Below are 27,994 nucleotides of genomic sequence, written 5' to 3' on the forward strand. Positions count from 1 at the left end.
GGTAACCAAAGTGGCCTGGATTGTGAGGATGTCAAAGAGGGCACCTGATCAGACCTTGGAATGGGTCTGCAAACACAGGTGGCCGGCAGGATGTACCCTTGGGAAAGCAGGCGGAAGCGGTCACGTGGAGGGCAGGGTACACATCCCTTCCCCCCATCCTTAACAAAGGACCCTCTGCGTCATCTTCTCTGTGGCCAGGCAGGCCTGGATTCATGCCCCATACCCTGAGAGTGAGGCCCACCCGTCCAGCAGTCCTACCCCAGGCACTCTACCCCATGTATGGGCTCTCCCATTGCCCTGCTGGTTAGCATCACTTGGTGTGGATGGGAGCACACCCTGGCTTGTGATGCTGTTTCCTGTCTCTGTGTGTCTTGTGTCCCCAGCAGATTGGCACATTCTAGAAAGGACTATGTTTTGTCTTCCCAATTATAATACTAAAAGTTATACCTATGTATTTGTTCATTCATTCATTCATTCCACAAATATTCATTGTGCCAGTCACTGAAAACAGGAAGGTGAACAGACGTAGACATGGCCTCTGCACTTAGGGATCTGACAGCTTAGTAGAGGAAGTGACAGTCACCACATAACTGAGGGTAAAAATCTTGACTCTGACAGTGGAAGAAACAGAGGCAAGAGCCTGTTATGGAAGCTCCAATGGGGTGAGAAGGCAGGGAAGGCTTCCTTGAAGAAGTGGTACTTTTGCTGAGGTCTGAAGAATGCATAGGTTAACAATGAGAGTGTGTGGCCAAGTGCATCCCAGACAGAGGGGGCAGCATATGCAAAGGTCCTGTGGCAGAAGAAGCAAGTGAGGACCAGGGATTAAAGGCAGGTCCTTTGGGTCTCAGAGCATGGAGAGTGAGGTAGTAAAGCCGGGGAGAGTGAACTGAGGCAGACAAGGAGAGTCCAGCCTCAACAGGCACCGCATACCACGTGAAGGCAGGCGGTCTTCATCCAGAGAACAACAGGAAGTCTTTGGAGGCTTTTAAGCTGGCAGGGACAGGAGAAATGACATGATTAGATTTGCATCTTGAAAAGATCACTCCTGCTGCTGTGCCAGGAACCAACTGGAGGCTGGCCAAAGTGGGGGTGAGGAGATCTGCTGGGAGGCCACGGTGCAGTCCGGGCAGTGAAGACAGCCACGGTGTGGATCATGGCGGGGTCGGGGGGGTGGCGGGCGGTGGAGGCGAGGCAACGGCGTCCAGTGAGATGTAGCGTTCTTGGAGGTGGATTGTTTGGTGGGAATGAGGGAGAGTGAGGATCGAGGATGATTTGCATTTGGGCTTGTGTGACTGATGGGTGCTGGCACCCTTCACTGAGGCAGGTGTGCAGGAAAGAACTGCGGTGTTGCTGCTCTTGACCACGTGGTGTTCTAAGCACTTTCATGAGTCATCTCCCTCCATCTCCCAACTGTGGCAGGAATCCGCCCGGTACCACCATTTTACGGGCGAAGAAACGAGGCTCAGAGAAACTTAGAAACAAGTCCAAGGTTGCGTCTTAATGGCAGGCTGCACCTTCTTGCCCCCACAGCCTGTGGACTGTGCCCTGAGCCACCCCGTCTGGGCTGGAATACATATTTGCAAAAGGCGGGCATGGAGGGAAAGGAGAGAGAGCAGGTGCGGCTGAAGGCCTGGAGCTTTGTTGCTTCTGCTCTGAAGCAGGCCCAGGAGCTAGGCGTGTTTTGTTTAATGCTCAGAGGTCCAAGCTGCAGGAAGCAAGGGACAGCCGAGCCTGGGAAGCTGGTGGTCGCACCCCTGGGGCAAGCCCATCTCCAGGCCCCGAGACTGTCCCTGACATAAGGGTGCCCTATGCCTTTTGCATTGGGTTGATGTCATGGCTGGCTCACCCTCTCTGTCACTGGCTTTTTCAAACACCACCTGCCTAATTTCCCTTATTGGAACCCCAGAACAAAGACCAAGCCCATAAGGAGAAAAGGTGCATTATTTTCTTACTGATCCGAGATTTAATGGAGCAGCAATTATGTATGATTTGAACTGAAACACGTTATCCTTTTGCTGGCCCGGATTCCCCAGCCAGAGACACTGCAGGCGCAGGAAGGTGACCGAGAGATGGCAAGAACGGACTGTGGGCTCCACCAGTGATGGCCTGTGGTAGCCCGAAAACAGGCTTGTGTGTCCTGTCGTGCCACTCCTGATCGCCGCCCCTGCCCTCCCGACACACACACACAGCATTCCAGAGGACAAGAAGCAAAGGGGACATTTGGGATGTACAACCCATCCCTCTTCCTGCCCTCCAGACTGGTAATTGATGAACAGCCTTTGGCCCAGCCTCTGGAGGGCAACGGGCCCATGCTGCTCCTGTCCCCAGGCTGGGTGCTTCTGTGTCCCGAGGTCCACGGGTAGAAGACAACACAGCTGTTATGCCTATCCCCCGATGGCACGGATGTTCATTCAACCAGACGATAGGTCTCGAGGGCATGTGCGTGCCCATCCTTCAAGGCTCACTTCAAGTCCAGGTGTTTGCTCCTAGAACCAGTGTCATGCAGCTGATAAGCAGTGTGGCTGCACCCCAATCCCAGCAAAGCCTCGTCCCAGGGTCACCCTTGTTGCCTTCTCTGTCTATTTGAGAGGTATCAGCCACACTCCCAGGGATATGAACCAGCTCCCTGGAGAGCCAGGACACCAGCTTGGCACCCAGGCAAGGGAGGGTGTTATCCAGCTCTCCTGAGGTCTGGGAGAAGGGATGCTCACAGATCCTGATAGTCCCTAGCTGGCTGTGGGGCCTTGAGCAGTCTTGAACGCCTCTGAGCCTCAGTTTCCTTATCCTTATAATGGAGATCATAACACCCGCCTCCTTCATACTTTGTCACCAGGGTCCCAGTGCCTGGCACATGCAATTGCTCAGGAAATGGTAGCAACTGGTCTTCTATTCTCTCCTTATGCCTAGCACCTTCATCTCGTTGGGAGGGCAGAGGGTGCTTTGAGGTGAGTTGTCATCTAGCACTATAAGCATTAGGAAAATCTCACCTCTCTGAGAGGGCCACACATGTGCCATTTATACAGGATGGTGGGAATTAGCAAGGGAAGCAGCCAGCTGGCTTCAGTGCTTCCTTCCTGTCTCTTTACCCTCAGCAAGAGAGGCCCATGTTGTTGTTTTGAGGCCCACCGTCTGGGCTTATGGGGCCCCCTGTCCTAGGGATAGAAGGGTTGAGGGTGAGTACTGGGAGGGGGAGGGGAATCTCCAGACCAGGTCAGGGACGGCAGCTCAGGGCTCCTGGGAGACAGGCTGCTGGCCCCTGGTGACACTAAGCCCCAGCCTGTTACAGATCCCAAACCCAGACCTGGTACAGAAGTAGCTAGACCCCTTACCCCTCCAAGGGATCGTGGGCACCCAGAGGGAGAGCAGCACAGCAGTGAGCACCCCAGATGGCACTCACTGACCCCTTCCCAGCTGGACTGCACCACCAGAGACCCCAAGCTTAGGACCTTCATAAGAGCCAGGGAGGAGCCCCCGTTGTGGCTGGGATGGACTTCCTGCCAGCCCAGACAGACAAGAGCTTGAAGCAGATTACATTTTATAATAAATAAAAATGACGTTTCTCGTCCCTGAGCATTGAATGGTAGCAAATGTATACCCCCCACCAATGTATCACAGCTTTCCCTTTGCTGAGAGCTGGCTCCCTCCTCCCCGCGGTGCTGGGCTCAGCCACCTGACCGGGTGGTGACGACATGCTCTGGGAAGCCAAGTCGGTGACATTTTCCTCTCTGAGGAGAGTGTGTTCCTTGCTCAGTTGGCAGCCTGCGGAAAAGGCCAAGCTACAGATCCAGCCTTCCCTCAGCGGCGGGAGGCAGGAGAGAGCCCCCGGCCCAGCAAGGACCAAGTAGCTTCCTCCTGGCAGAAGGATTGATTAGCCGGTGGGACAGTCCTCTGGAGGAGGATCCGCTGTGCTGTCGCTGAATCATACTCTGCCTGGGTTAGCTGGAGACCCGTCTCAGCCCCACGAAGTCCCCCGTGCCTCCCCGGGAATTTCTTCTGGCGTTGCCCGCCCCGGCCTGTTGCTGTGTGTTTCAGAGAAGCCAAATATATGTGTAGAAGTTATACTCTTTTTTTAAAATATAATTTATTGTCAAATTGGTTTCCATACAACAGCCAGTGCTCATCCCAACAAGGGCCCTCCTCCCTGCCCATCACCCACTTTCCCCTCTCCCCCACCCTCCATCTACCCTCAGTTTGTTCTCAGTCCTTAAGAGTCTCTTATGGTTTGCCTTCCTCCCTCTCTGTAACTTTTTTTCCCCCTTCCCCTCCCCCATGGTCAGAGTGGCTAAAATGGGCAAACCAGGAGGCTACAGGTGCTGGTGAGGATGTGGAGAAACGGGAACCCTCTTGCACTGCTGGTGGGAATGCAAACCGGTGCAGCCTCTCTGGAAAACAGTGTGGAGGCTCCTCAAAAAATTAAAAATAGACCTACCCTATGACCCAGCAATAGCACTGCTAGAATCTACCCAAGGGACATAGGAGTGCTGATACATAGGGACACTTGTACCCCAATGTTTATAGCAGTGCTTTCAACAATAGCCAAATTATGGGAAGAGCCTAAATGCCTATCAACTGGTGAATGAATAAAGAAGATGTGGTTTATATACACAATGGAATACTACTTGGCAATGAGAAAGAATGAAATCTGGCCATCTGCAGCAATGCGGATGGAACTGGAGGGTATTATGCTAAGTGAAATAAGCCAGGCAGAGAAAGACAGATGCCATATGTTTTCATTCATATGTGGCTTTTGAGAAATTTAACAGAAGTTATACTCTTAAGCAACACTATAGAAGGAAAAGCACACAGAAACTAGCTTCTGGCCACTTCCGCGTCTGGGGAAAATTATGTAATAGCTCTAGAGTCAGATCTGAGTCCATTACTTACCTGCTGCATGAACTTGGGCAGATTTTCAAACTGCTCTGAACCCCAGGTTGCTCACCGGTGAAATGGGCCTAATACTTCCATAATGGGGTTCCTGGAGTCATTCCGCGAGCAACATGGCATAAAGCTGTCACTGGTGTTTCTCACCAGACCATCTTCTCACCTTGTCAGGCACACAGGTGAGTTTTTTGTGAGGTTGTATACAAATGCGTGTTTTCTCTGTTGACTAACATCACTTCCTGCCCACATTACCAGGTATCGACACAATCTGCTGATGAGTTAAGGCCACAACGTACTCTGTTACGTTTGCCTGGATCTTCTGCTGGCGTCGGGCGTTTGGGTTGTTTCCAGTTTTTTGCGGTGGAAAATGATGCAGCTGTGAATACCAGCAAGCTTAGTTTTTTTATGTGATCCTAACAGAATGTAATGAGGGGCAGGGTGAATTTATATCATGGCGATCCGTGGCTGGGTACGTCCATTGTGCCCCAGAGCCAGCTATGGGTTTCAGATGATCTGTGCCCTTTGAGTCATGTACCCTGACAGTCTGAAACACCATCCCCTTGGAAGGTGCCAAAGCGTTCCTTTGCTCGTTTTCACAGCCCCTCAGCTGAGGAGGAAGTGGCTGAAGTATTTACACTCTCGTGTCCTCTCTCTTGTAGAAAGTGTGCACCAAATGTGGGATCGAGGCTTCCCCTGGCCAGAAGCGGCCTCTGTGGCTGTGTAAGATCTGCAGTGAGCAGAGAGAGGTAGGATGCCCAAGGCAGCAGGTGGGGGTGGGCTGGGGCGGGTCTGAGCACACTTGCATTTGGGGAAATTCATGGTTGGTCGCTGGGAGGGGCTTCCCTAGAGGCCAAGGAGGACCTACCACGGGCGGCCAGGGAGAAGGGTGGAAAGCTCGCCTGTTCCACAGTGTAGCGGTGGCATGCCTTGCCTGGGATCTGTGGTTTCAGTGGGAAGTCCCTCACTGAGTGTAGGTACGCATAGCATTTTTGTGAGGCTCGTATTACAGTGATAGTAATGGCCGTCCTAGGTTGAATGTTCACTGTGCACCTGACACTGCGCTAAGTTCTTTATAGATATAAGTTCGTTTCGTCCTTACACAACCCCATAGGCGGGTGCTCTTATTATCCCCTTTTGCCGATGGGGAAATGGAGACACTAGAGATTAACTTGTGGGCACAGCTGCCAGTTAGTGGGAGAGCTGGAAATCAAACACAGCCATGGTCTGCTGTGATGAGCCACCCCAAAGTCCCTTCCGGTGCTAAGTTTCTATAATTCTGGTGCTGACCCCGTTTTAGGAGAAGAAATGGAGGCTCAGTGAACTTTCTGAGGGGGCTCAAACCATATCTCCAAACCCAGGACTTTCTTCACGGTACCAGGATCAGGGTCAAGGCAGGAGGACATCGGCAGGCAGCTCCTCTCTGTGGAGGGTCACGGGACGGGGATCGTGGTAACCAAATGAGCCAGGCACAAGGGAGCACACCCCTGGTTTTCCAGATGTGGATTTATTTTTTCACTTATTTCACTTTGCAACTGATACACAGTTTAAAAAAAAATTATTTGTTTATTAATTTATATCCAGGTTAGTTAGCATTTAGTGCAACAATGATTTCAGGAGTAGATTCCTTAGTGCCCCTTCCCCATTTAGCCCATCTCCCCTCCCACACCCCCTCCAGTAAGTCTCTGTTTGTTTTCCATATTTAAGAGTCTCTTCTGTTTCATCCCTCTCCCTGTTTTTATATTATTTTTGTTTCCCTTCACTTATGTTCATCTGATTTTGTCTCTTAAAATCCTCATATGAGAGACGTCATATGATTTTTGTCTTTCTCTGACTAATTTCACTTAGCATAACACCCTCCAGTTCCATCCACGTAGTTGCAAATGGCAAGATGTTGTTCTTTTTGATTGACTAGTAATACTCTGGGGTGTGTGTGTGTGTGTGTGTGTGTGTACCACATCTCCTTTATCCATTCATCCGTCGATGGACATTTGGGCTCTTTCCATACTTTGGCTGTTGTTGATGGTGCTGCTGTAAACATTGGGGGGCATGTGACCCTTTGAAACAGCACACCTGTCTCCCTTGGATAAATACCTAAGTAGTGCAGTTGCTGGGTCGTAGGGTAGTTCTAGTTTTAATTTTTTGAGGCACCCTCCGTTCTGTTTTCCAGAGTGGCTGCACCAGCTTGCATTCCCACCAGTAGTGCAAAAGAGAGCCTCTCTCTCCGCATCCTGGCCAACATCTGTTGTTGTCTGTGTTGTTATTGTGAGCCATTCTGACAGGTGTGAGGTGGTATCTCATTGTGGTTTTGACTTGTACTTCCCTGATGATGAGTGATGTGGAGCATGTTTTCATGTGTCGGTTGGCCATCTGGATGTCTTCTTTGGAGAAGTGTCTATTCATGTCTTTTGCCCATTTCTTCACTGGATTATTTGTTTCTTGGGTGTTGAGTTCAATAATGATACACACTTTCAATCTATGGATCCATAAAACATCTTCAGTTACGGGGAATTTTCAGCCATGCTGTCCTTGAACGTTGCTATCCTGCTAGTCCGTGTCTTCTCTTCTGGAGGTCCTGTGGGACACATTATAGAGCCTCAGTCATCCTCTCGTAGCTCCCAACTGCTCTTTCCTGTTTTTTTTCTTTATCTTTCAGGCATACTTTCTGGGTAGAGTCTTTAGTACTGCCTTCCATTTCACTAAATCTTTGAGACTGTCTCCCACCTGTTGGTTTTGTTAGTTGTCTTCCCTAATGTCCACTTTCCTCAGGCATTTTGGCATTTGGGTTTGTACGCTCGTCTTGAGTGGGAGTCCGTTTCTCCCCCTGCCCCCACCTCCACCCAGCTGAGATTCTGTTTCCTCCACAGGTCCTGGGTCCGCCCCCCCACCCCAGTGCAGAGCCAGATGTCCTGGGTTAGCGATGGGCTACGTGACCCCAATGATGATGGGATTATATACAGAGCTGATCATTACTGCCATGGGCAGCGTGGCCAGGCCCTGGCTGTGTGTGTGTTACTTCCAGCTTCCCTCAGTGTTCACATTCTTAGTCTTGGACAAGGGGACAGTCTCCACTTTTTTCAGCCTCCTTTCCCAGGCGGGAAGTCCCTTCACCAACCCCCACCTTCAGTGACTCTGACTCTAGTGTCCCACCTCTTCCTGTACCCTGGAAGGCTAAGCTCCCAGCTGCCTCCACCTGCTTCTGGACCCAGAGCTCAGCAGGCTGTGCCTTCAGCCCCTCAAAATAGTAACTATTTGGAGTTTCTGATCCATTTTGTGTGTGTGTGTGTGTGTGTGTGTGTGTGTGTGTGTGTATACGTGTATATACACGTACACGTATATATACGTGTATATACACGTATATATACGACGTGTATATACACGTATATATACGTGTATATACACGTATATATATATCAGAAACTCCAAATATATATACATATATGTTTTGTATATAATGTATACATATACATGTGTATACATAATGTTTTATAAACATTTAAAAATTGTTTTAATATTTATTTTTGAGAGAGAGAGAGAGAGACAGAGTACGAGCAGGGGAAGAACAGAGAGAGAGGGAGACACAGAATCCAAAGCAGGCTCCAGGCTCCAAGCTGTCAGCACAGAGCCTGACGTGGGGCCTGATGTGGGGACTGCAAGTTCATGACCTGAGCTGAAGTCAGACGCTTAACTGACTGAGCCACCCAGGCACCCCTAAACATTTTGTAATATTTATTTTATTTATTTTTTTTAAATTTTTTTTAACGTTTATTTATTTTTGAGACAGAGAGAGACAGAGCATGAACAGGGAAGGAGCAGAGAGAGAGGGAGACACAGAATCTGAAACAGGCTCCAGGCTCTGAGCTGTCAGCACAGAGCCCGACGTGGGGCTCGAACTCACGGACTGTGAGATCATGACCTGAGCCGAAGTCAGACGCTTAACCGACCAAGCAACCCAGGCGCCCCTGTAATATTTATTTTTGAGAGAGAAAGAGAGAGAGAGAGAGAGAGAGAGAGAGATAGCATGAGTGGGGGAGGGGCAGAAAGAGAGAGGGACAGAGGATCTGTAGCAGGCTCTGTGTTGACAGGTGTGAACCCGATGTGGGTCTTGAACTCAGAAGCCTTGAGAGCATGGCCTGAGCTGAGGTTGGATGCTTAACCGACTGAGCCACCCAGGTGCCCCCATATATATTTTATTTTTAAATATGGATAAGTTTACATTTTGTTTTTAGAATATTTTCATCGGTCACTGCTGTGTTTTAGAACAGGGAAGATAGGGGCGCCTGGGTGGCTCAGTCGGTTGAGCGGCCGACTTCGGCTCAGGTCACGATCTCGCGGTCCGTGAGTTCGAGCACCACATCGGGCGCCTGTGCTGACAGCTCAGAGCCCGGAGCCTGTTTCAGATTCTGTGTCTCCCTCTCTCTGACCCTCCCCCATTCATGCTCTGTCTCTCTCTGTCTCAAAAATAAATAAATGTTAAAAAAAAAAATTAAAAAAAAAAAAAGAACAGGGAAGATACTCAAAGTATGAGCTAACATTCTGTCTTGTCTAGAGGTCCCTGATTTCTCACCCTGAAATGGAGATGATACCACCTGTTGCCTAGAGGTGCTGTGGGAATTCAGCAAGGTCATTAAAGTATGCAAAGTACACAAGACGTCTGGCTTAGAATAGGTACTTCATCATATCAGAGGCCTCTCTCTCACCCAGCCAGAAATTCTCACTTTGAACCCGAAGTCCTTCAGGTGTCTTCAGGGTTCCCTTTTAAGATGCAGAAATCCACTGCTGAGAGAGAGAGAGAGAGAGAGAGAGAGAGAGAGAGAGAGAGAGAGAGAGAGGAAATTCCTGCTAAGTGTCTGGTGGCAGATTCTTAGCAGGATGAAATGGTGGTCAGCTATGAGAGGACAGAGAGGAAGGAGCTGTCAGGGAAAAGGAGGTGGAAGACGAATTTAGCAAACGTAATGATTTAGCTGGGCGCTCCGGAGGCAGCTGCCCCTGCCCAGCCCCCCGCAGGTCACCCTCACACTCCCTAACCATCCTGAGCTGCCACGTGCGGGGCCCTCCACCGGCCCGTCCTAATCTCCAGAGCGCTCTGGTGCCCAGAAAAGTCTGAAATAGCTTAGGATGAATTTTCTTATCTCTTCTAAGGCAAAGAATATGAGGCTGTGCATTATGCTATCAGTTTGTCCTTGAATTTCTAGAGGCCAGTAAAACTTAGCGAGAGGAGGCCACATTCCCCGGGGCGCCTGGGTGGCTCAGTCGGTTGAGCATCCGACTGCGGCTCAAGTCATGATCTCGTGGTTCGTGGGTTCGAGCCCTGCGCTGGGCTCTGTGTTGACGGCTCAGAGCCTGGAGCCTGCTTCAGATTCTGTCTCCCTCTCTCTCTCCGCCCCTCCCCTGCTCACGCTCAGTCTCTCTGTCTCTCTCTCAAAAATGAATAAGAAATATTAAAAAAAAAAAAAAAAAGTCCACATTCCCTCTAGGCCCACTGTCGACATTTAGGAGGTGCGGACCGGCCATGAAAGCGCACATGTGGGTGCATCGGGTGCCAGTGTGTACCATACCCAGGTGCTACATTTTCCTGCCTGTTTTGGGGGTGCGAGAGTGACAGGGTAATTGGTTTCCTCGTACCTTTTTGTCTTAGAAAAATTATCTAATCACAACAAAGAGATAGTTAAATAGAAAGAGCATTTAAAATGTCATTTTAAGTGACACAGAGAGCTGGTTCGGAGTCTGTGACAAAAATCGGGAGCTCTGTCCTGCGGCAAAGCCACATCCTGATGGAAGCACTTGAATTCTCTGACGGAAACTTTCATACCGCTGTGCCCTAACACTCCCATCTTTCTTTCCTTTTGACACTTCCCTTCTGTCCTCTCTGGCTGTAATTGTAAGTATTTTCTCTGGAGTGAGCGGAACGCTGGTTCTGTGTCCCTGGGGCTCTCGGGCTGGTGTCACTGCCTGCTCTGTGCACTTCAGCGGTACGGCAGTGTGAGCTTCAGCCCTTAGTCTAACGCATTTATTCATCCGAGCATTCAACACACATCTATTGAGCATCTTCTCGTGGGACAGGGAGACCACAAACACAGCAAAGTGAATTCTGCCGTGTCACAGATGGTGAAAACGTGCTAAGGGTGAAGGGGAGGGGGCTGCAAACATTGGGGGCAGCTGCCATTTTGTATGGGGGTCAGGGAAGGGCTCACTGATGAAATGACACTTGAGCAGAGGTCTGACGCACGCTATATGGATATGTGATTGGAAAGCACTCCACAAGGAGGGTACAGTGACTGCAACCGCTTGAGGAACAGCAAGGAGACCAGTGTGACTGGCTTTAGCCAGAGTTGGAAGAGGAGCTCAGAGACATGGCAGAGGGTTACACCGTGTTGGCCCTTGTGGACTCTTGTAAGGACTTCGGCTTTTACCCTGAGTGAAATGCAGAGCCCCTGGGGGGTCTTGAGTAGCGGAGAGACAGGACCTGAATCCTCTCCCTCTTTTTTAACTTTTTTTTTTTTTTTTTTTTTTTTTTTTTTTTTTTTTTTTTTTTTTTTTGGGACAGAGAGAGACAGAGCATGAACGGGGGAGGGGCAGAGAGAGAGGGAGACACAGAATCGGAAACAGGCTCCAGGCTCCGAGCCATCAGCCCAGAGCCTGACGCGGGGCTCGAACTCACGGACCGCGAGATCGTGACCTGGCTGAAGTCGGACGCTTAACCGACTGCGCCACCCAGGCGCCCCCTCTCCCTCTTTTTAAAGGATGCTCCGGCTGTTGTTTTGAGAATGGTGCACTATAATGTCCGCGTCAGGGTGATGGCATTTCAGCTCTCGCATTTAACGTTACCCAGATATTTAAGTCCTTAACTGTTGTTACTCTTAGAAGGTTTCATTTTTTAATTTTTTTGTAAGGTTTATTTATTTATTTTGAGAGGGAACAGGAGTGAGCAGGAGCATGGGAGGGGCAGAGAGAGAGAATCCCAAGGAGGCTCCGCGCCATCAGCACAGAGCCCAATGCGGGGCTCAAACCCACAAACTGCAAGCTCATGACCTGAGCCAAAAGCAAGAGTCGGATGCTTAACCAAATGAACCACCCAGGTGCCCCGAAGTTTTCTTTTTTTTTTTTTTTTAATTTTTTTTTTAAACATTTATTTATTTTTGAGACAGAGAGAGACAGAGCATGAATGGGGGAGGGTCAGAGAGAGGGAGACACAGAATCTGAAACAGGCTCCAGGCTCTGAGCTGTCAGCCCAGAGCCTGACGCGGGGCTCGAACTCACAGACCGTGAGATCATGACCTGAGCCGAAGTCGGACGCTTAACCGACTGAGCCACCCAGGCGCCCCAAGTTTTCATTTTTTTTTTTAAATGCTACATACATTTTACTCTTTTCTGATTATGAAATCAATATGGATCATTGACATTTACAGTGTTATCAAAAAGCACAAAGAAATACATACACCCGCAAATCCATAATCTTGTCATCCAGAAGCAATCACTGCTAACATTTTGACGTGTTTTCTTCTGATCTTTTTTCTTTATATTACTAACCTACATTTCAAAATTAACGTATAGTAAGTCGTTTTCAGCATAATCGATAACTCCTTATAAACATTCTGTCATATGGCTACTTCTAATTTAGGATGTCTAAGTTATTTCCTTTTTTTCCTTCTTACTAACCACAGAATATCTGTGCATAACTCTTTGCCTACATTTAAAATTATATCCTCAGGTGGGGCACCTGGGTGGCTTAGTTGGTTAAGCATCCGACTTCAACTCAGGTCATGATCTCGCAGTTTGTGAGTTCGAGCCTCACGTCGAGATCTGTGGTGACAGCTTAGAGCCTGGCCTGCTGCAGATCCTGTGACTCCCCTCTGTCTCTGTCCCTCCCCTGCTCACACTCTGTCTCTGTCTCTCAAAAAATAAATAAATGTTAAAAAGTTTTTTTTTTTTTTAATTATATTCTCAGAATGGATTCTTGGAAGAGAAGAATAAACACCAGCATTTATATTCCCTCTTATACACTTTTGAGTTACTACTTTTGATTTATATCATAATTAGCTTGTGTGTAATTTTAGGTCATCTTAAATATGGGCCCGTGGATGGTATGCTTTCGGAATCTTTTGTTATCCAATACTAGCTCTTGCCTTTATACCATAGAGACAACTTCACTGGTAATAGGACTGATCATACTCTTTCCCATTCACAGTTCTGTGAGTTTGCCCTGTTGTCTGCCAACCGCATATGAAAAGAATCACCATGAGGGAGGGTCAGCAAAGGTGACAACTAGGGTTGGTGTCCAGGGAACTAGAGATAATAGAGAAGCTAAAAGAGATATAAATATGGGGGTTTTTTTCATTAGTTAAGTAAAAGAGATAAGAGAAAGATCAGAAACCAAATTGAACAAATAGGACCTTTGAAGAAAGAATCAGCAAATTTGAAAAAGAACCACGGAACCATTTTCATTTCTAAAAATGAAAAATGTTATTAATAAATTTTAAAACTCAATTGTGCTCTACTTCAGTAATTTTTTAGAACAATGAACCTTGTCATTCCCATTAACAGCCACGTATGTTTCCTTATTTTTTGGTTCTTATTGATTGTTTTTAAATTTTTGATCCCTGGTTAAAACTCCCAACAGCCTGGAGCACTGAGTCCCTATTTCTACTGTGCCAGCTGTCGTGAATATGATGTTTTTGTGACCACACAAAACTACAGCCCTTACCCAATTAGCCTTTTTTCAACTTGCTGCCATGGAAGCATTTGCTCCCCGGACTCCCCGCCCCACACCGTTCCCATTCCCTCTGTGAGCAGAGGGAATGACCAGTGAAGACCAGACCACCGTCGGCAGTCACTTTCCCGATTTCCTTGTGGGCAAATTAATAGCCTCTGACATGTGTTCAAGATATAAAGAAAGGGGGATGAAAGAGCTGGGTGGACTGGTGAAATAGCACATCAGGCACCACCACAGAACTCCAGGAAGGACATCGTGAGCCAGGAGACAGTTTCGGGACTCGGGGAGACAGCTTAGGCTACAAGCCCAGGGAGCCCGTGAAGGCAAAACTGAGAAAAAGAGAAGGCGGGATGACAGGATCCGATGCACAACAGACAGTTTTCAAGGCAAGCTCAGAGACATGGGGGAGAAGTCTGAAGCCAGACTTGGCTCATTTTATTCTTCTTTAAATAACCTGGTGGTGTGTATATGTATGTATTTGGAAATTAACATTTTTGTCTGGATATGCTTAGGTCATTTTCATTGATTATTTTTCTAGAAGAGGCATATTTGGGTCTTCCGTTCCAGCAAGGGTTTCAGTTATGTGTTTGCTGATTGCTTTGTTCCCAGCTCTTCTGGTTTCTTCTTGGGGGCACTTCTGATTTGAAGGGTGCATTTCCTTCAAGATACAGAATCTTCTGTATTCATGATCTTCTACCAAATCATTTCCAACTCCTCCATTCTGAAGAATCTTAAAGCTTTCCTTCCACATCACCGATCCTGGTTTTTTGGGGTTTTTTATTGTTGTTGTTGTTGTTATTTGTATGACTCTGGTGATTTCCTGTGTTTGTCTTTGTGCGTACGAATGTGCAACATCCACCTTCAGGTGCTGTGAGCTCTGCAGACTAGGATTTACCCCAGGCAGCATGCACACTGCTCATAACCCCTTTCCTGGGTCTGAGATCTTGCTCCACGGAGGACGCACCATGGCGCTCCTGGGACCCAGGCTTGTGGCCATCGGGACCAGGAAGGGTGGAGACATCTACAGGCCTGGTTTGGTTCTTTCTGCCTGTCCCTGCTCCCACTGCTGAGCCTTCCTCAGGGAAACGCACCTTTCCAGATGCAATTCACCATGGCAGCTCCTTCCCACTCACACCTGGTTCTCTTCTGGGAGCCTGTCTCCCATGTATAAAGGCAGGGCTGGGGGAGTGATGTGCTCCTGTGCAGCACTAGAAACCCACAGACATGCCACACCAGGAAGGCTGCCCAGGGGGCTTTGCACCCTGCCCCCTGATCCCTACCAGGCAGGAAAGGCTCTGGTGGCCCAGGGACGCACACTTTCTATCTGGCCCACTCTGTTGTCGGAGGGGAGACCAACCACCTGTAGGCTGACTGTCAGATCCCTCCTGTGCTGGTGTCCTTGTGCCCTTTCTTCACGTGCTTTCATGACTGTGTTAGTGCAAGGTCAGGAGGGGCTGCATGGGGGCTTCTCAGCACATGATGTTGCAAGCCGGAAACTATTTCACTGCTTGTTTAGCCTTTAATCCCAATTCATTTAAAGAAAGAGTGACTCACTCAAAGTTCTACTGTAATCTGTAGAAAAGTTAATTAGAATCTAAATTCCCCAGGATTCCAGAAACCATTCCTCGAGCCTCTTTGTAGAGGCTGTACCTTTGGAATAAGAAGGCTTCTTTGAGGACGCAGGCGTTCTCTGAGGGGGCTGAGCTAGAAAGGGGAGAAGACCAATTTGTAAGCAATTGAAAGCTGATTAATACAATTAGAGCGTTCACTTTGCCTTCCCAGTTTCATGCCGCATCCTGATTATAACTCAGCGGAGTCCGGGGCTGCACCAACACTTACTGTGTTTCCTGCAGTGCTTTGCATATAAAAGGTGCTCAGGAAACGTTTGCTGATTGAAAGAGACATTTGCAAAAAAAGGAAAGCCGGTTCCTTGTTCAGACCACTTTAGACCCTTTCCCCAGCAGGGGGCTTTTGATTTCCCTGCCGTCTCCTCACAGCTGGCCCTGGCTGGGGTCCCACACTGATGCCCATCGATGCTGGGTCTGTATTCTCATCTCTTGGCCCCTCCCTCCCATTTGATGATTGACTGAAAAGAGCAATTTTTGAAGTAGGAGAGTAGCTTCACATGATGGTCTTTAACTCATCTCCAAATTGCCTAACCCGGAGGGTGACCAGTATGACCCAGTGGGGCCCCTGGGAAGGGTCCACCTTGGCACAGACCTACAGGAGGCCAGGAGAAGCAGGGGCCCCTTCGCTGCAAGCCAGCACCAACAGGAAGCAGCCTCGCCAGCCCAGCCCGGAGGCCTCGTGGCACCTGCCTTCCAGGCAGGCAGCCTGTGCTCACTGCAGGCTGCCATCTGCCTCCCCACGCTGGTCCTCTCCTGCTCCTGCTGTTACTTACAGTTTTGATTTTTGCTGCAAACAGCTTTGCCAGAGGGCCCTTCTGGAGGCCCATGAGTGCGCTCAGGAGTGGGTGACTGGCACCGGAGCAGGCGGGCGGGCAGCTGCCTGAGCGCCCCATCATCTGTGTCTGGCTCTGGGCTGCTGTCACAGCGTCCCTGGGGGACCCGGGTGGTCCTACTTCCTCAGCGTGTTGGGCACCTCCCACACTCCGTGGCTCTGCCAAGCGGACCATCAGCGTAGGCTCCTGGCCTCCCACGCATGTGGAAGCGGCAGGGGGAGTGGGATCGTGGGGCCCTCCAGCACGCCTTCCTCCTGTGGGGGCTGGCAGAGTAGTCTCCCGGTCACTTTTCTGCCACTTATTTGGGGTGCCTATCTGCGCCTGTATCTGCGCACCGGAGAAAGAACTTTCCCCTCCGAGACGCTGCCCAGTCCGAGAGGACTTCCTCACCACTGTGCTCCAGTCCACTGGGCCAGTGGTCCTGCCCATGCACTCCACAGGAGTCCAGCCTGGCGTTGAGCAGTGGATGTTAACCGAGCACCCACTGTGGACCAGACAGGGAATATTAATCATCATCCTCTCAGGAGCCCAGTGCGGTACTCATTTTTGCCCTTATGTGACAGATGGGGAAACTGAGGCTTAGGGAAAGGAAGTCACTTGCCCAGAGACACCAGGTGGTAATTGATGGGGACACAATTGAAAGCAACACTTCTAACAGCTCTACTTGCTGTTCATTCATTCGTTCACTCATTCATTCATTCATTCATTCAGTGGTCATTGAGTATTTACTATGTGCCAGGCACTGTTTTAGGTCCTTGGCAAATAGCACTGAACAAAAAGCCAAATACCTCTACCTTGAATTTACGTTCTAGCAGGGGCAGGAAGAGGAGAGAGGGAACAGACAATAAAAATGATCAAACTGATCAAGAAGCAAATCATATAGGATGTCAGATTCTGAATGGGGAAGAGAGTAGAACAGGGCAGAGGGATCAGGAGTGTTGGGTGCAGGGTGGGGAGGGAGGCTACAGGGTTAAAAGTAGACCAGTCCCCACATCACACGCTAGTCAGGATGGCTGATATTTAAAAAGCAGAAAGTAGGGGCGCCTGGGTGGCGCAGTCGGTTAAGCGTCCGACTTCAGCCAGGTCATGATCTCGCGGTCCGTGAGTTCGAGCCCCGCGTCGGGCTCTGGGCTGATGGCTCGGAGCCTGGAGCCTGTTTCCGATTCTGTGTCTCCCTCGCTCTCTGACCCTCCCCCGTTCATGCTCTGTCTCTCTCTGTCCCAAAAATAAATAAAAAAACGTTGAAAAAAAAATTTTTTTTTAAAAATAAAAAGCAGAAAGTAATAAGTGTTGGTGAGGAGATAGAGGGATTCGAACCTTGCGCACTGCTGGGGGGAACGTACAATCGTGCAGCCACTCTGGAAGACAGCTTGGTGGGAGCTCCACAAATTAGTGACCTACCAGTTCTACTTCTGGGTATATCCCCTAAAGAATTGGAAGCAGGGATTCAAGCAGACCTCGCACATCAGTGTTCCTTGTGGCATTACTCACATCAGCCTAAAGGTGAAGCAACCCAAGCGTCTACTGTTGGATGAATGGATAAACGATATGTTGTACTTTCCGATTATTATTCATATTATCCAGTCTTAAAGAGAAATGGATGGGGCGCCTGGGTGGCTCTGTCGGTTGAGCATCTGACTCTTGATCTCAGCTCAGGTCCTTATCTCAGGGTCATGAGTTTCAGTACCGCGTTGGGCTCCATGCTGGGCGTGAAGCCTACTTTAAAGGGCGGGGGGGGGGGGCGGGGAATGGAAATTCTGTCACACGCTACAACATGGAAGAACCTCGAGGACGTGACGCTAAATAATAAGCTAGACACGAAAGGGCAAACATTATAGGATTCCACTTACACGGGGTCCCTAGAATAGTCAGATTCATAGAAAGTAGAATGATGGTTGCCAGGGGCTGGAGGTGGGGGGATGAGGGATTGTTCATTAACGGGCACACAGTTTCAGTTTGGGAAGATGGAAGAGTTCTGGCGGATGGTGTAGCAGTCACACAATAATGTGAATGTTCTGGATGGTCCTGGACTGTTCAGCTAAAAATGGGTGGAAAGGTGAGTTTTACATTACGCACATTTTACCACAGTTTAAAATGTGGCCAGTGGTGACTGGCCAGGGTGGACCTCTTGAGAAGATGAAGTAGAAAGGGTACAGCAGAGAGGCCGGCGGCCCTCTCGGAGAGGGGCTGTCCAGGATGGGGACACGCTGTGCTGTCGTGTTGACAGAGCGGCATAGAGCCGATGAGATTCCCCACCTTCCACGTTCAAGGTCCTGGGTTCCCCTGAGGCGGGGGGCAGGAGGCTCTTTGGCCGTAGAGACTAGGGAGATGGGTTGATGTGGCCTGATGTGAAGCCCTACTAGGAACGTGGCCCACAGCTTCTAGTGTTTGGCTCTGTTACACCGCTGGGTGCCCCCACCCAACTTACTCAGCCACCCCAGGGTGCTCAGTAGTCTGTGGGGTTAGGGACTCTGTCATCTGTGTGACCAATTTTGAGTATGACGAGGTGCAGAACCGCTTCACTGTCCCTATGGATGTGTTGGTATAACAGTGTCATGACACCACAGCCCAGCTCACCCCACCCCTCCTCCCATATGGGTCCCCTCTGTGACCTGGTTTTTCCTGCTATGATACCCTCCTCTATGTGTCCCAGGGAGGTGAGCTAGGGAGAAAGCATACAATTTGGTCAGTTTCCTGCATTAATTTGAATAAAAATTTGGATAATCGGATTTTCCTGCCCGTTTTCCAGATGCCAGGTGACATTGGCTGGCACAGTTGTGCCCTTCCCCCTAGCCAGCTGTCTTGCGGATGGAGACTAGGGAGTAGAGTGTGACTCCATCCTTCAGGAAATATTTATTAAACTCCTAGGTGGTGCCCAGCCCTGGAAAAACACACCCATCTCCTCTCCTAAGGAAATAACTCAAGACACGTGACCTACTACAGTGCCAGAAAATCCCTGTTATAAAAAAAAAAAAAGGTGGGGGGTACCAGAAAACAACTTGTTTTGTTGGGCTGCTCCTCTGGGCCAGGCGTGGGGCTCTGTGTCTCCATTTTCCACCCAAATGGAAGCTCCAGGACCTTAAGTAACAAGTCTAAGGTGACACAGCAAGGGCATGAAGAGCTGGGATTTGAACCTGGGCTGTCTGAACCTTGCCACTAGACCAGCTTCCCGCTCCCAATTTTCCACCAAACCTGTGACCACTGTTCTCCAGAATAGGCCCTCACTCCTTCCTAATCCAGGACAGCTCGAGGGCTGGAGGAAGACAGGATGGATGAATAGGGGTGGCCCTCAGCCTCCCTCCCCTTCGTTGCCAACGTAGTCATCCCCCATGCTCTGGGGGACTCCTGGCTCCCTGACCCCCTTCTTCTTGCTTTGACTTTGTAAGTCATTACATCCCAGACTGGGCCCACGTACCCACAACAAAGCCCTCCTGGCCCTGACCATTTTCTAATAACAGTTTGTAGCTCTGAACCTGGCTTGGGGTCCCAGCACCTGGTTGTCCCCTTGACTCTTAAACCTGCATCAACTTAAGGTCATGTCATGTCATGGGTCAGGTCCTGATGCTCCCTATCTACAAACTAAATCAGAGCAGCCCCTTCAGTAGGAGTCCTGGCTGGTTCATTTCCGTGCTGCACCTGGCACCTCATGAGTGTCATCTCCTGTGCACGATGCTCGACCTCACACCCTACTCCTAGCCATACGACCTGGAGAAACTCTCACAAGGCTCCCCAGGAGACATGGCCAAGAGTGCCTATAGCAGCATATTTTGTAACGGCAAAAAAACCTGGGGACAACCCAAATGGTCTTTTATGGTACAATGGATAGGTAAATCATGGTTGTGGAATAATACATAGCAGCGAAAAAAAGAACTATACCTAAAGTCATCAAAGGGTGAATTAAAAACACAATGAGCAAGGCTCCTGGGTGGCTCAGTCGGTTAAGTGTCTGGCTCAGGTTATGATCTCACAGTTCATGAGTTTGAGCCCCATGTCGGGCTCTGTGCTGATGCTTAGAGCCTGGAGCCTGATTTGGATTCTGTGTCTCCCTCTCTCTGTGTCCCTCCCCCCTCTCAAAAATAAATGAACGTTAAATTTTTTAATTTTTTAATTTACATCCAAGTTAGTTAGCATATAGTGCAACAATGATTTCAGGAGTAGATTCCTTAATGCCCCTTACCCATTTAGCTCATCCCCCTCCCACAACCCCTCCAGTAATCCTCAGTTTGTTCTCCATATTTATGAATCTCTTATGCTTTGTCCCCCTCCCTGTTTTTATATTATTTTTGCTTCCCTTCCCTTCTGTTCATCTGTTTTGTCTCTTAAAGTCCTCATATGAGTGAAGTCATATGATATTTGTCTTTCTCTGACTGGCTAAGTTCGCTTAGCATAATACCCTCTAGTTCCATCCACGTAGTTGCAAATGGCAAGATTTGCTTCTTTTTGATTGCCGAGTAATACTCCCTTTTGTGTGTGTGTGTGTGTGTGTGTGTGTGTGTGTGTATACCACATCTTGTGTGTGTGTGTGTGTGTGTGTGTGTGTGTGTGTGTGTGTGTGTGTATACCACATCTTCTTTATCCATTCATCCATCAATGGATATTTAGACTCTTTCCATACTTTGGCTATTGTTGATAGTGCCACTATAAACATTGGGGTGCATGTGCCCCTTCGAAACAACACACCTGTATACCTTGGATAAATACCTAAGTAGTGCAATTGCTGGGTCGTAGGGTAGTTCGATTTTTAAATTTTTGAGGCACCTCCATACTGTTTTCCAGAGTGGCTGCCCCAGTTTGCATTCCCACCAGCAGTGCAAAAGAGATCCTCTTTCTCTGCATCCTTGCCAACATCTGTTGTTACCTGAGTTGTTAATGTGAGCCATTCTGACAGGTGTGAGGTGGTATCTCATTGTGGTTTTGATTTGTATTTCCCTGATGATGAGTGATGTTGAGCATGTTTTCATGTGTCAGTTGGCCATCTGGATGTCTTCTTTGTAGAAGTGTCTATTCATGTCTTTTGCCCATTTCTTCACTGGATTATTTGTTTTTGGGTGTTGACTTTGATAAGTTCTTTATAGATTTTGGATACTAACCCTTTATCTGATATGTCGTTTGCATATATCTTCTCCCATTCTATCGGTTACCTTACAGTTTTGCTGATTGTTTCCTTTGATGTGCAGAAGCTTTTTATTTTGGGGCGCCTGGGTGGCTCAGTCGGTTAAGCGGCCAACTTCGGCTCAGGTCATGATCTCGCGGTCCGTGAGTTCGAGCCCCGCGTTGGGCCCTGTGCTGACAGCTCAGAGCCCGGAGCCTGTTTCAGATTCTGTGTCTCCCTCTCTCTGACCCTCCCCCGTTCATGCTCTGTCTCTCTCTGTCTCAAAAATAAATAAACGTTAAAAAAAATTAAAAAAAAAAAAAAAAAAAAAAAAAAAAAAAAGAAGCTTTTTATTTTGATGAGGTCCTAGTAGTTCATTTTTGCTTTTGTTTCCCTCGCCTCCGGAGACTTGTTGAGTAAGAAGTTGCTGTGGCCAAGATCAGAGAGGTTTTTGCCTGCTTTCTCCTTGAGGATTTTGATGGCTTCCTGTCTTAAATTTAGGTCTTTCATCCATTTTGAGTTTATTTTTGTGTATGGTGTAAGGAAGTGGTCCAGGTTCATTCTCCTGCATGTCGCTGTCCAGTTTTCCCAGCACCACTTGCTGAAGAGACTGTCTGTATTCCATTGGATATTCTTTCCTGCTTTGTCAAAGATCAGTTGGCCATACGTTTGTGGGTCCATTTCTGGGTTGTCTATTCTGTTCCATTGATCTGAGTGTCTGTTCTTGTGCCAGTACCATACTGTCTTGATGATTACAGCTTTATAGTATAGCTTGAAGACTGGGATTGTGATGCCTCCTGCTTTGGTTTTCTTTTTCAGGATTGCTTTAGCTATTTGGGGTCTTTTCTGGTTCCATACAAATTTTAGGATTGTTTGTTTTAGCTCTGTGAAGAATGCTGGTGTTATTTTGATGGCGATTGCAAAAAAATATTTTTAAAAACACAGTGATCAAAGAGGAAAAAAGCAAGTCACCAAAGAATATACAGTGATTCAAAAATATGATGTTCAAAAACAGGTAATAGTAAATATTTACTTTTTGGAAATGCACACATAAGTTTTTTTGTTTTGTTTTGTTTTGTTTTGTTTTGTTTTGTTTTGTTTTTAATAGAAAAGGAAGGGATTATTTAACACAAGATTCCCAATGGTGACCTCTAGAAGACAGGAAGGGTTTATAGAGGCTTCTCAGATTGGGTAATATTTCATTTCTCCATGAGTTCACAGGTGTTTACTTAACTATGGTTCTATGGTTCGGTTTGTTTTTTTGTTCTGGTTTGTTTTAAAGAAAGACAGAGAGAGAGAGAGAGAGCGAGAGAGAGAGAGAGAGAGCACACATGCAAGCAGGGCAAAGGGCCAGAGGAAGTGAGAGAATGTTAAGCAGGTTCCACACCCAGCTTGGAGCCCTACGTGGGACTCGATCCCACAACCATGAGATCATGACCTGAGCTGAAATCAAGAGTTGGATGCTTAACCGACTGAGCCACCCAGGTGCCCCAACTATGGTTCTTTGAAATGTACTTTGTTGTCATGTACTTTCGTATACATGTTAGATTTCACAGGCACACACCTTAGAGATAACAAGGGATCACTAAAATCAGACCCAGAAAAGCTTGAATCAGTGGTAGGAACAGAAACTTCAGGAATCTCCCAGAATGCCGGGGGAAAGGGGGGCAGGGAGAGCTGAAAACAATAAGAGAAACATTGGTGAATCTGGAAGACAGACAAGGCAACAGAACCTCAGAATTACAGGTTTTCCCCAAGAAGGAACAAGACCAATTGGAAGTGAAGCAATAATCAAATCCATAACCCAGGAAAGCATTCCTGCAAGGCCCATGAGCCCTGCCAGGTCGCAGTCAGCCCAGAAACAATTTCACGTTGGATTTGGAATATGTTTCTGAGACTGTGTTTAAACATAGGCATGTTTGTTGTTCTGGGAATTGAATCAGAATCACAAAGGTCCTCTGAAAAGACCTGGCTGGGTATAATTGGCCTGTCCAATTTTCTGATTCCAGCTCTATTCATTCCCTATGTGTGGCCCACTCCATCTGGGGACAGAGGCAGGGACACAGCCAAACACCACCGTAACACGTTTGCCCTCTCAAATCTGTCTTGGAACAGGGAAGATAGTTAAATATTTGGGATTCAGAGGGATTTCATGCTGCATGCAAATGAAGCGTAAGAGGAGGCCTGCATGCAATGTTGGCAAATCAACTAATTAAGGACAATAGTACAAGCATCATTAGCCTACATGGATTTGTTGAACTCGCGAGACCATTTGGAATACAGGGAGAAGATGGCCTGTGGGACCCAAGGGAGAGGGAAGACAGGGGTCCCTGTTCTCACTGGCGTGCAGGGGCCTCTCCACATCACAGGTAATGGGGGAGGGGGGCACCCAGGCCTGAGCTTAGGCCGTGAGGAAGGGGTGAGGCACACAGCCCCGCAGCCATAGAGCACCACTGTCGGGAGCCACGTCTCTCTGAAGCTGGCAGACGCCGCTCCCCGGTAATTGTGCGGAAGCCTCACGGGAGCGAGCCCCTCGCCAGGGGTTAATGGAAGCCAAAGCATTTCCTTTGGTTCTGAAATAATCCAGCCAAGGTGTTTAAATTATCTGTCAAGAAAACAGATAGCACCCTCAGAATATTTCTTCTCGCTGCCTTTTTTCCATTCTACCGTGCTGGCAATTGCTCTCCTCCCCGACTGACCTGGTTGCTCAAAACCCACTTGAAATGAAAAAGAAAATCCGCAAGGGCTCCCTGGGCCCAGGGAGGAGCTGCCTGCGGTGGGGTCAGAGGAAGGGTCAGGTGGGTGCTCTGTCTTCGCTGGGGCTTAATTTCCAGCCCATCTCCGGGGTAGGGCAGGCCCGGCCCCAGTGTGGGGAGCCAGCCGGCCTTCAGCAGAACCCGGAAGCAGGAGGCTTTCCAGGCAGGAGGAGCTGGGGCCTAGAGGATGGGGGCGAGGGGGGACTTTCTCCCTGGCTCACCAACATACACACACACAGAGTCTCAGTCTCTCTCTCTCTCTCTCTCTCTCTCTCTCTCTCTGTCTGTCTGTCTCTCCCCCGTCTGGAGGTTTTTTTTTCAACGTTTTTTTTTTTTTTTTTTTTTGTTTTTTTTTTTTTGGGACAGAGAGAGACAGCATGAACGGGGGAGGGGCAGAGAGAGAGGGAGACACAGAATCGGAAACAGGCTCCAGGCTCCGAGCCATCAGCCCAGAGCCCGACGCGGGGCTCGAACTCACGGACCGCGAGATCGTGACCTGGCTGAAGTCGGACGCTTAACCGACTGCGCCACCCAGGCGCCCCCCGTCTGGAGGTTTTAAAGTATTTTAAAATGGAAACATGCAAAAATACTCTGGAAGAGGTCCCCCTTAGCTTTCTGCTAACACCTTGGTTAGGAGGATAAGTGGAGAGCCCAGGGCAGGAGGGGAGCCTCTCAGAGCCCTTTGTGGGCTCAGGATTGCTTACTTACCTCCATACCGCAGACTGAAGGTTTCTCCCCAGGTGCTGGGGGGCGCGGGGGGTGGGGAGGTGGATATAGGGAAGCCATACAGAATAGCTCTCGAAGGCAGAGTGGGAACACAGTCTCTGGTGCTAGAAAAAAACGGAGCCAAGGACCTCAGCCTGGTGGGGATTTCTGCCACGGGCCACTCATTTGCAAAATCATTTGATCTTTTCTTTCCTTCCCTCAGTCTTAACAAGTAGAGGTACTGAAGAAATGTTATTTAAGTGAATTAATATCTACTCACTTCCTCTTCAGAGGCTGGTTGTAAGCTTCTTCTTTCTGAGGTAGGGGAAACAAGCCAGGAGCAAAGATGGCTGCTCTAAAGAAAAAACGACAAGAACAAGGAGAAATTTCTCTTTCCCTTTTTTTTAAGTTTATTTATTTCTAGAGAGAGAGAGAGAGAGAGAGAAAGAGAGAGAGAGAATCCCAAGAAGGCCCTGTACTGCCAGCACGGAACTCGATGTGGAGCTCGAACTCACAAACCGTGAGATCATGACCCAAGCCCGAAATCAAGCATAGGCTGCTTAACTGACCGAGCCACCCAGGCGTTCCAAGGAGAAAATTTAAATTTGCAAAACAAAACAAGAAAGAGAGAGACAGGGAGTGAGGGAGGGAAGGAGGAAGGAAGAAGAGAAAGAAAAAGAATACTCAGAAAATCATGTATTTTGGTAGGATAAACTTTTCCTGTAGTTTTAATTCTGCTGGTTGTCTTAAATGGACAGATAAGTGTGTAAATGCATATATAACTTTTTAAAATATTTAACGCAATATTTGTCCAATTGCTTACACTACAGTAGAAATAGTGTCCATTAACTGCCCTGGCCACTGAGAATGAGGAGCCCAATGCTTCCCGCCCCCCCCCCCCCCGCCCCATCCCGCCCCCACTCACTTTTTGCTTTTGTTGAGACAATCTGGAATTTGGGGTCAGATTATTTTTGTTAACTAAGTATTTTATATCTACATTTTAAGCATCATTTCCTATTTACACTGGTTATTTAGACTAACTTCTGTCTTTATTTCATTGATAACTGTTAATTTTTGGTACCACGGGTTCCCCATTCAGGAGCTTTTTTTTTTTTTTTTAATGTTTATTTATTTTTGAGAGAGAGAGAGAGAGAGAGTGCAAGTAGGGGAGGGGCAGGGAGGGGGGGTGGGGGGCGGGGGGGGGCAGGGAGACAGAGGATCTGAAGCAGGCAGAGAGCCCCATGCGGGCTTGAACTCCGAGACCAGGAGATCGTGACCTGAGCATAAGTCGGACGCTTAACCGACTGAGCCACCCAGCTGCCCCACCCCTTCAGGAATTTTTTATTTTAATCCATCTGTTGATCAAGTGAACTCTACTTTCGGGCAATATTTTAAAGACGACTGGATTCATCGTTCATATTTTTTTGCTGATGTGGTCCACAGTACCTTTTTCTAGATGAGAACTGAGGCCATTCTCCTGATTACTGAGGCAAATAGAGATTGCCGTTCTAAGCATTAAGGCTGACAGCCTTCCTGGGCTGCCTCCATGTGGGAACAGGCCCTGTGACTTGCTTCCTGCCCTCACTCACTGCTCGCGATGAACAAACACACACGGTCAAATCCATGCCACAGTCCCACACACAGGATAAATGCTGAGTCTCCTTTCTCCTTGAGTAGGGCAGCAGGCAATCAAGCTGTTAGCCACAACTTCCAGATAGGATGGTCCCAATCTGGTTTGAGCAGCAGCATTTCTGGCATGAACTAGAACTAAAAAACGACTGTGTTCGTTACATTAGCACATCTCATGTCAACTTGTCTTGCTCAGTATCAGCTTGTCGCCCTTGGCTGTAATTAGGGCTTTTCATACTCAGCTGGTCACCACGGAAACCTGGTCAAGGGTACTGCCCAGCAGTATTTGAGGGCAGCCTCCCTCCAGCAGCAGGAGGCCCCAGGCACTTCCTGTTTTCTGGGGGACCCAGCTCTGCCGGCCTTTATGCTTGGAAGCCCTGGTTCCCTTTGAAAAACTGTCCAAGTTTCTCCCATTGTCAAAATTCTGACTCTTGGACATTAGGTGGGTACACTGACATCCAAGGGGCAGCATGGCTTTCTTCAGGGATGGAAATCTCAGTATTACGAACTTGTGCAGGTGTTTTTAAGCTAACCATAACTTGGTTCTTTTCCTATCTTGCTCTACTACAGAATTTTAAAAAAAAAATTTTTTTTAATGTTTTTATTTATTTTTGAAGGACAGAGAAACAGAGCATGAGCAGGGGAGGAGCAGAGAGAGAGGGAGGCACAGAATCCGAAGCAGGCTCCAGGCTCTGAGCTGTCAGCACAGAGCCCGATGCGGGGCTCGAACCCACAAACTGTGAGATCATGACCTGAGCCGAAGCCAGACGCTCAACCGACTGAGCCACCCAGGCACCCCTACTACAGACTTTTTAATTACTGCTTTCTTTTCCTTTCCTGAGCTACCAGTTTTTCTCTGTTAAGTCACATCCAGGGTCAATATACCAGCCATAGATTGCCCGACTCTGCATGTATCCACCTGCCTGTCATGCAGCCCAGGACTTGAATAACGTTGACATCCAGTTACCAATCTGTTATCCTTTGATCTTAATCAAAGTGATACATGTAGTTAGTTGAAAGAAAAATTCACTCATTCTGAAGAGCTTACCCTGGAGAAGGGCAGCCACCTGCCCAGCCTCTCCGTCACCCAGCCCACCCTGTACAGACCTCCTGTTGTAGTTCACATGCTCACCACTGCCTCGACTTCCACCAGGTGAGAACTTCGGGCACTGTCTATTGACTGCAAGCTCTGAAGGGTGATGAGCTGACTAACCTGGGCCACTCTGATTCCCCCCACTCCTAATTTTTGATACTTTTATTATTTGCAACTGAAAATGTGTTGGAGTTTGACGGAATTGGTAACTGTATGTAATATTTGCCTCTTCCTTCTTCCATCAACCTTTCGTGTGAGCTGTGGGCACGAATGCCCTTGTTCTTCCCTCGCCTGCTCTCACCTCCTTCCTTTTCTAGATTATACCTTTACTGACTAGATTGCCAGAATTGTACATTGAGATTGTTCTTTAGGGGTGCCTGGGTAGCTCAGTCAGCTAAGTGTCCAACTCTTGATTTTGGCTCAGGTCACGATCCCTGGGTTGTGGGATCGAACCCTGCATCAGGCTCTTTACTGACCATGGAGCCTGCTTAAGATTCCCTCTCCCTCTCCTTCTGCCTCTATCTCTCTTAAAAAAAAAAAAAAAAAAAAAAAAAAAGATGTTCTTTAGCCATAATTGATTTTCCCATGCTCTGTGACTTGTGCCACTTCTTAATTTCTAAAAGTGACTAAATGGCAACATGGAGAGTGAATGCCATTAAAGAACAAT

General features: G+C 48.3%; 1 protein-coding gene across 1 annotated transcript in view; it reads left to right on the forward strand.

The window, feature by feature from the left end:
- The window catches only part of RPH3AL (rabphilin 3A like (without C2 domains)), a 137,307-nt gene that overhangs the window by 75,298 nt on the left and 34,015 nt on the right, over positions 1-27,994 (forward strand). Inside the window, 1 exon segment of the mRNA XM_058702946.1 lies at positions 5,541-5,627. Coding sequence (XP_058558929.1) covers positions 5,541-5,627 — 87 coding nt within the window.

The sequence above is a fragment of the Neofelis nebulosa genome, chromosome 16 (assembly GCF_028018385.1).
Source record: "Neofelis nebulosa isolate mNeoNeb1 chromosome 16, mNeoNeb1.pri, whole genome shotgun sequence".
In the NCBI taxonomy this organism is placed as follows: domain Eukaryota; kingdom Metazoa; phylum Chordata; class Mammalia; order Carnivora; family Felidae; genus Neofelis; species Neofelis nebulosa.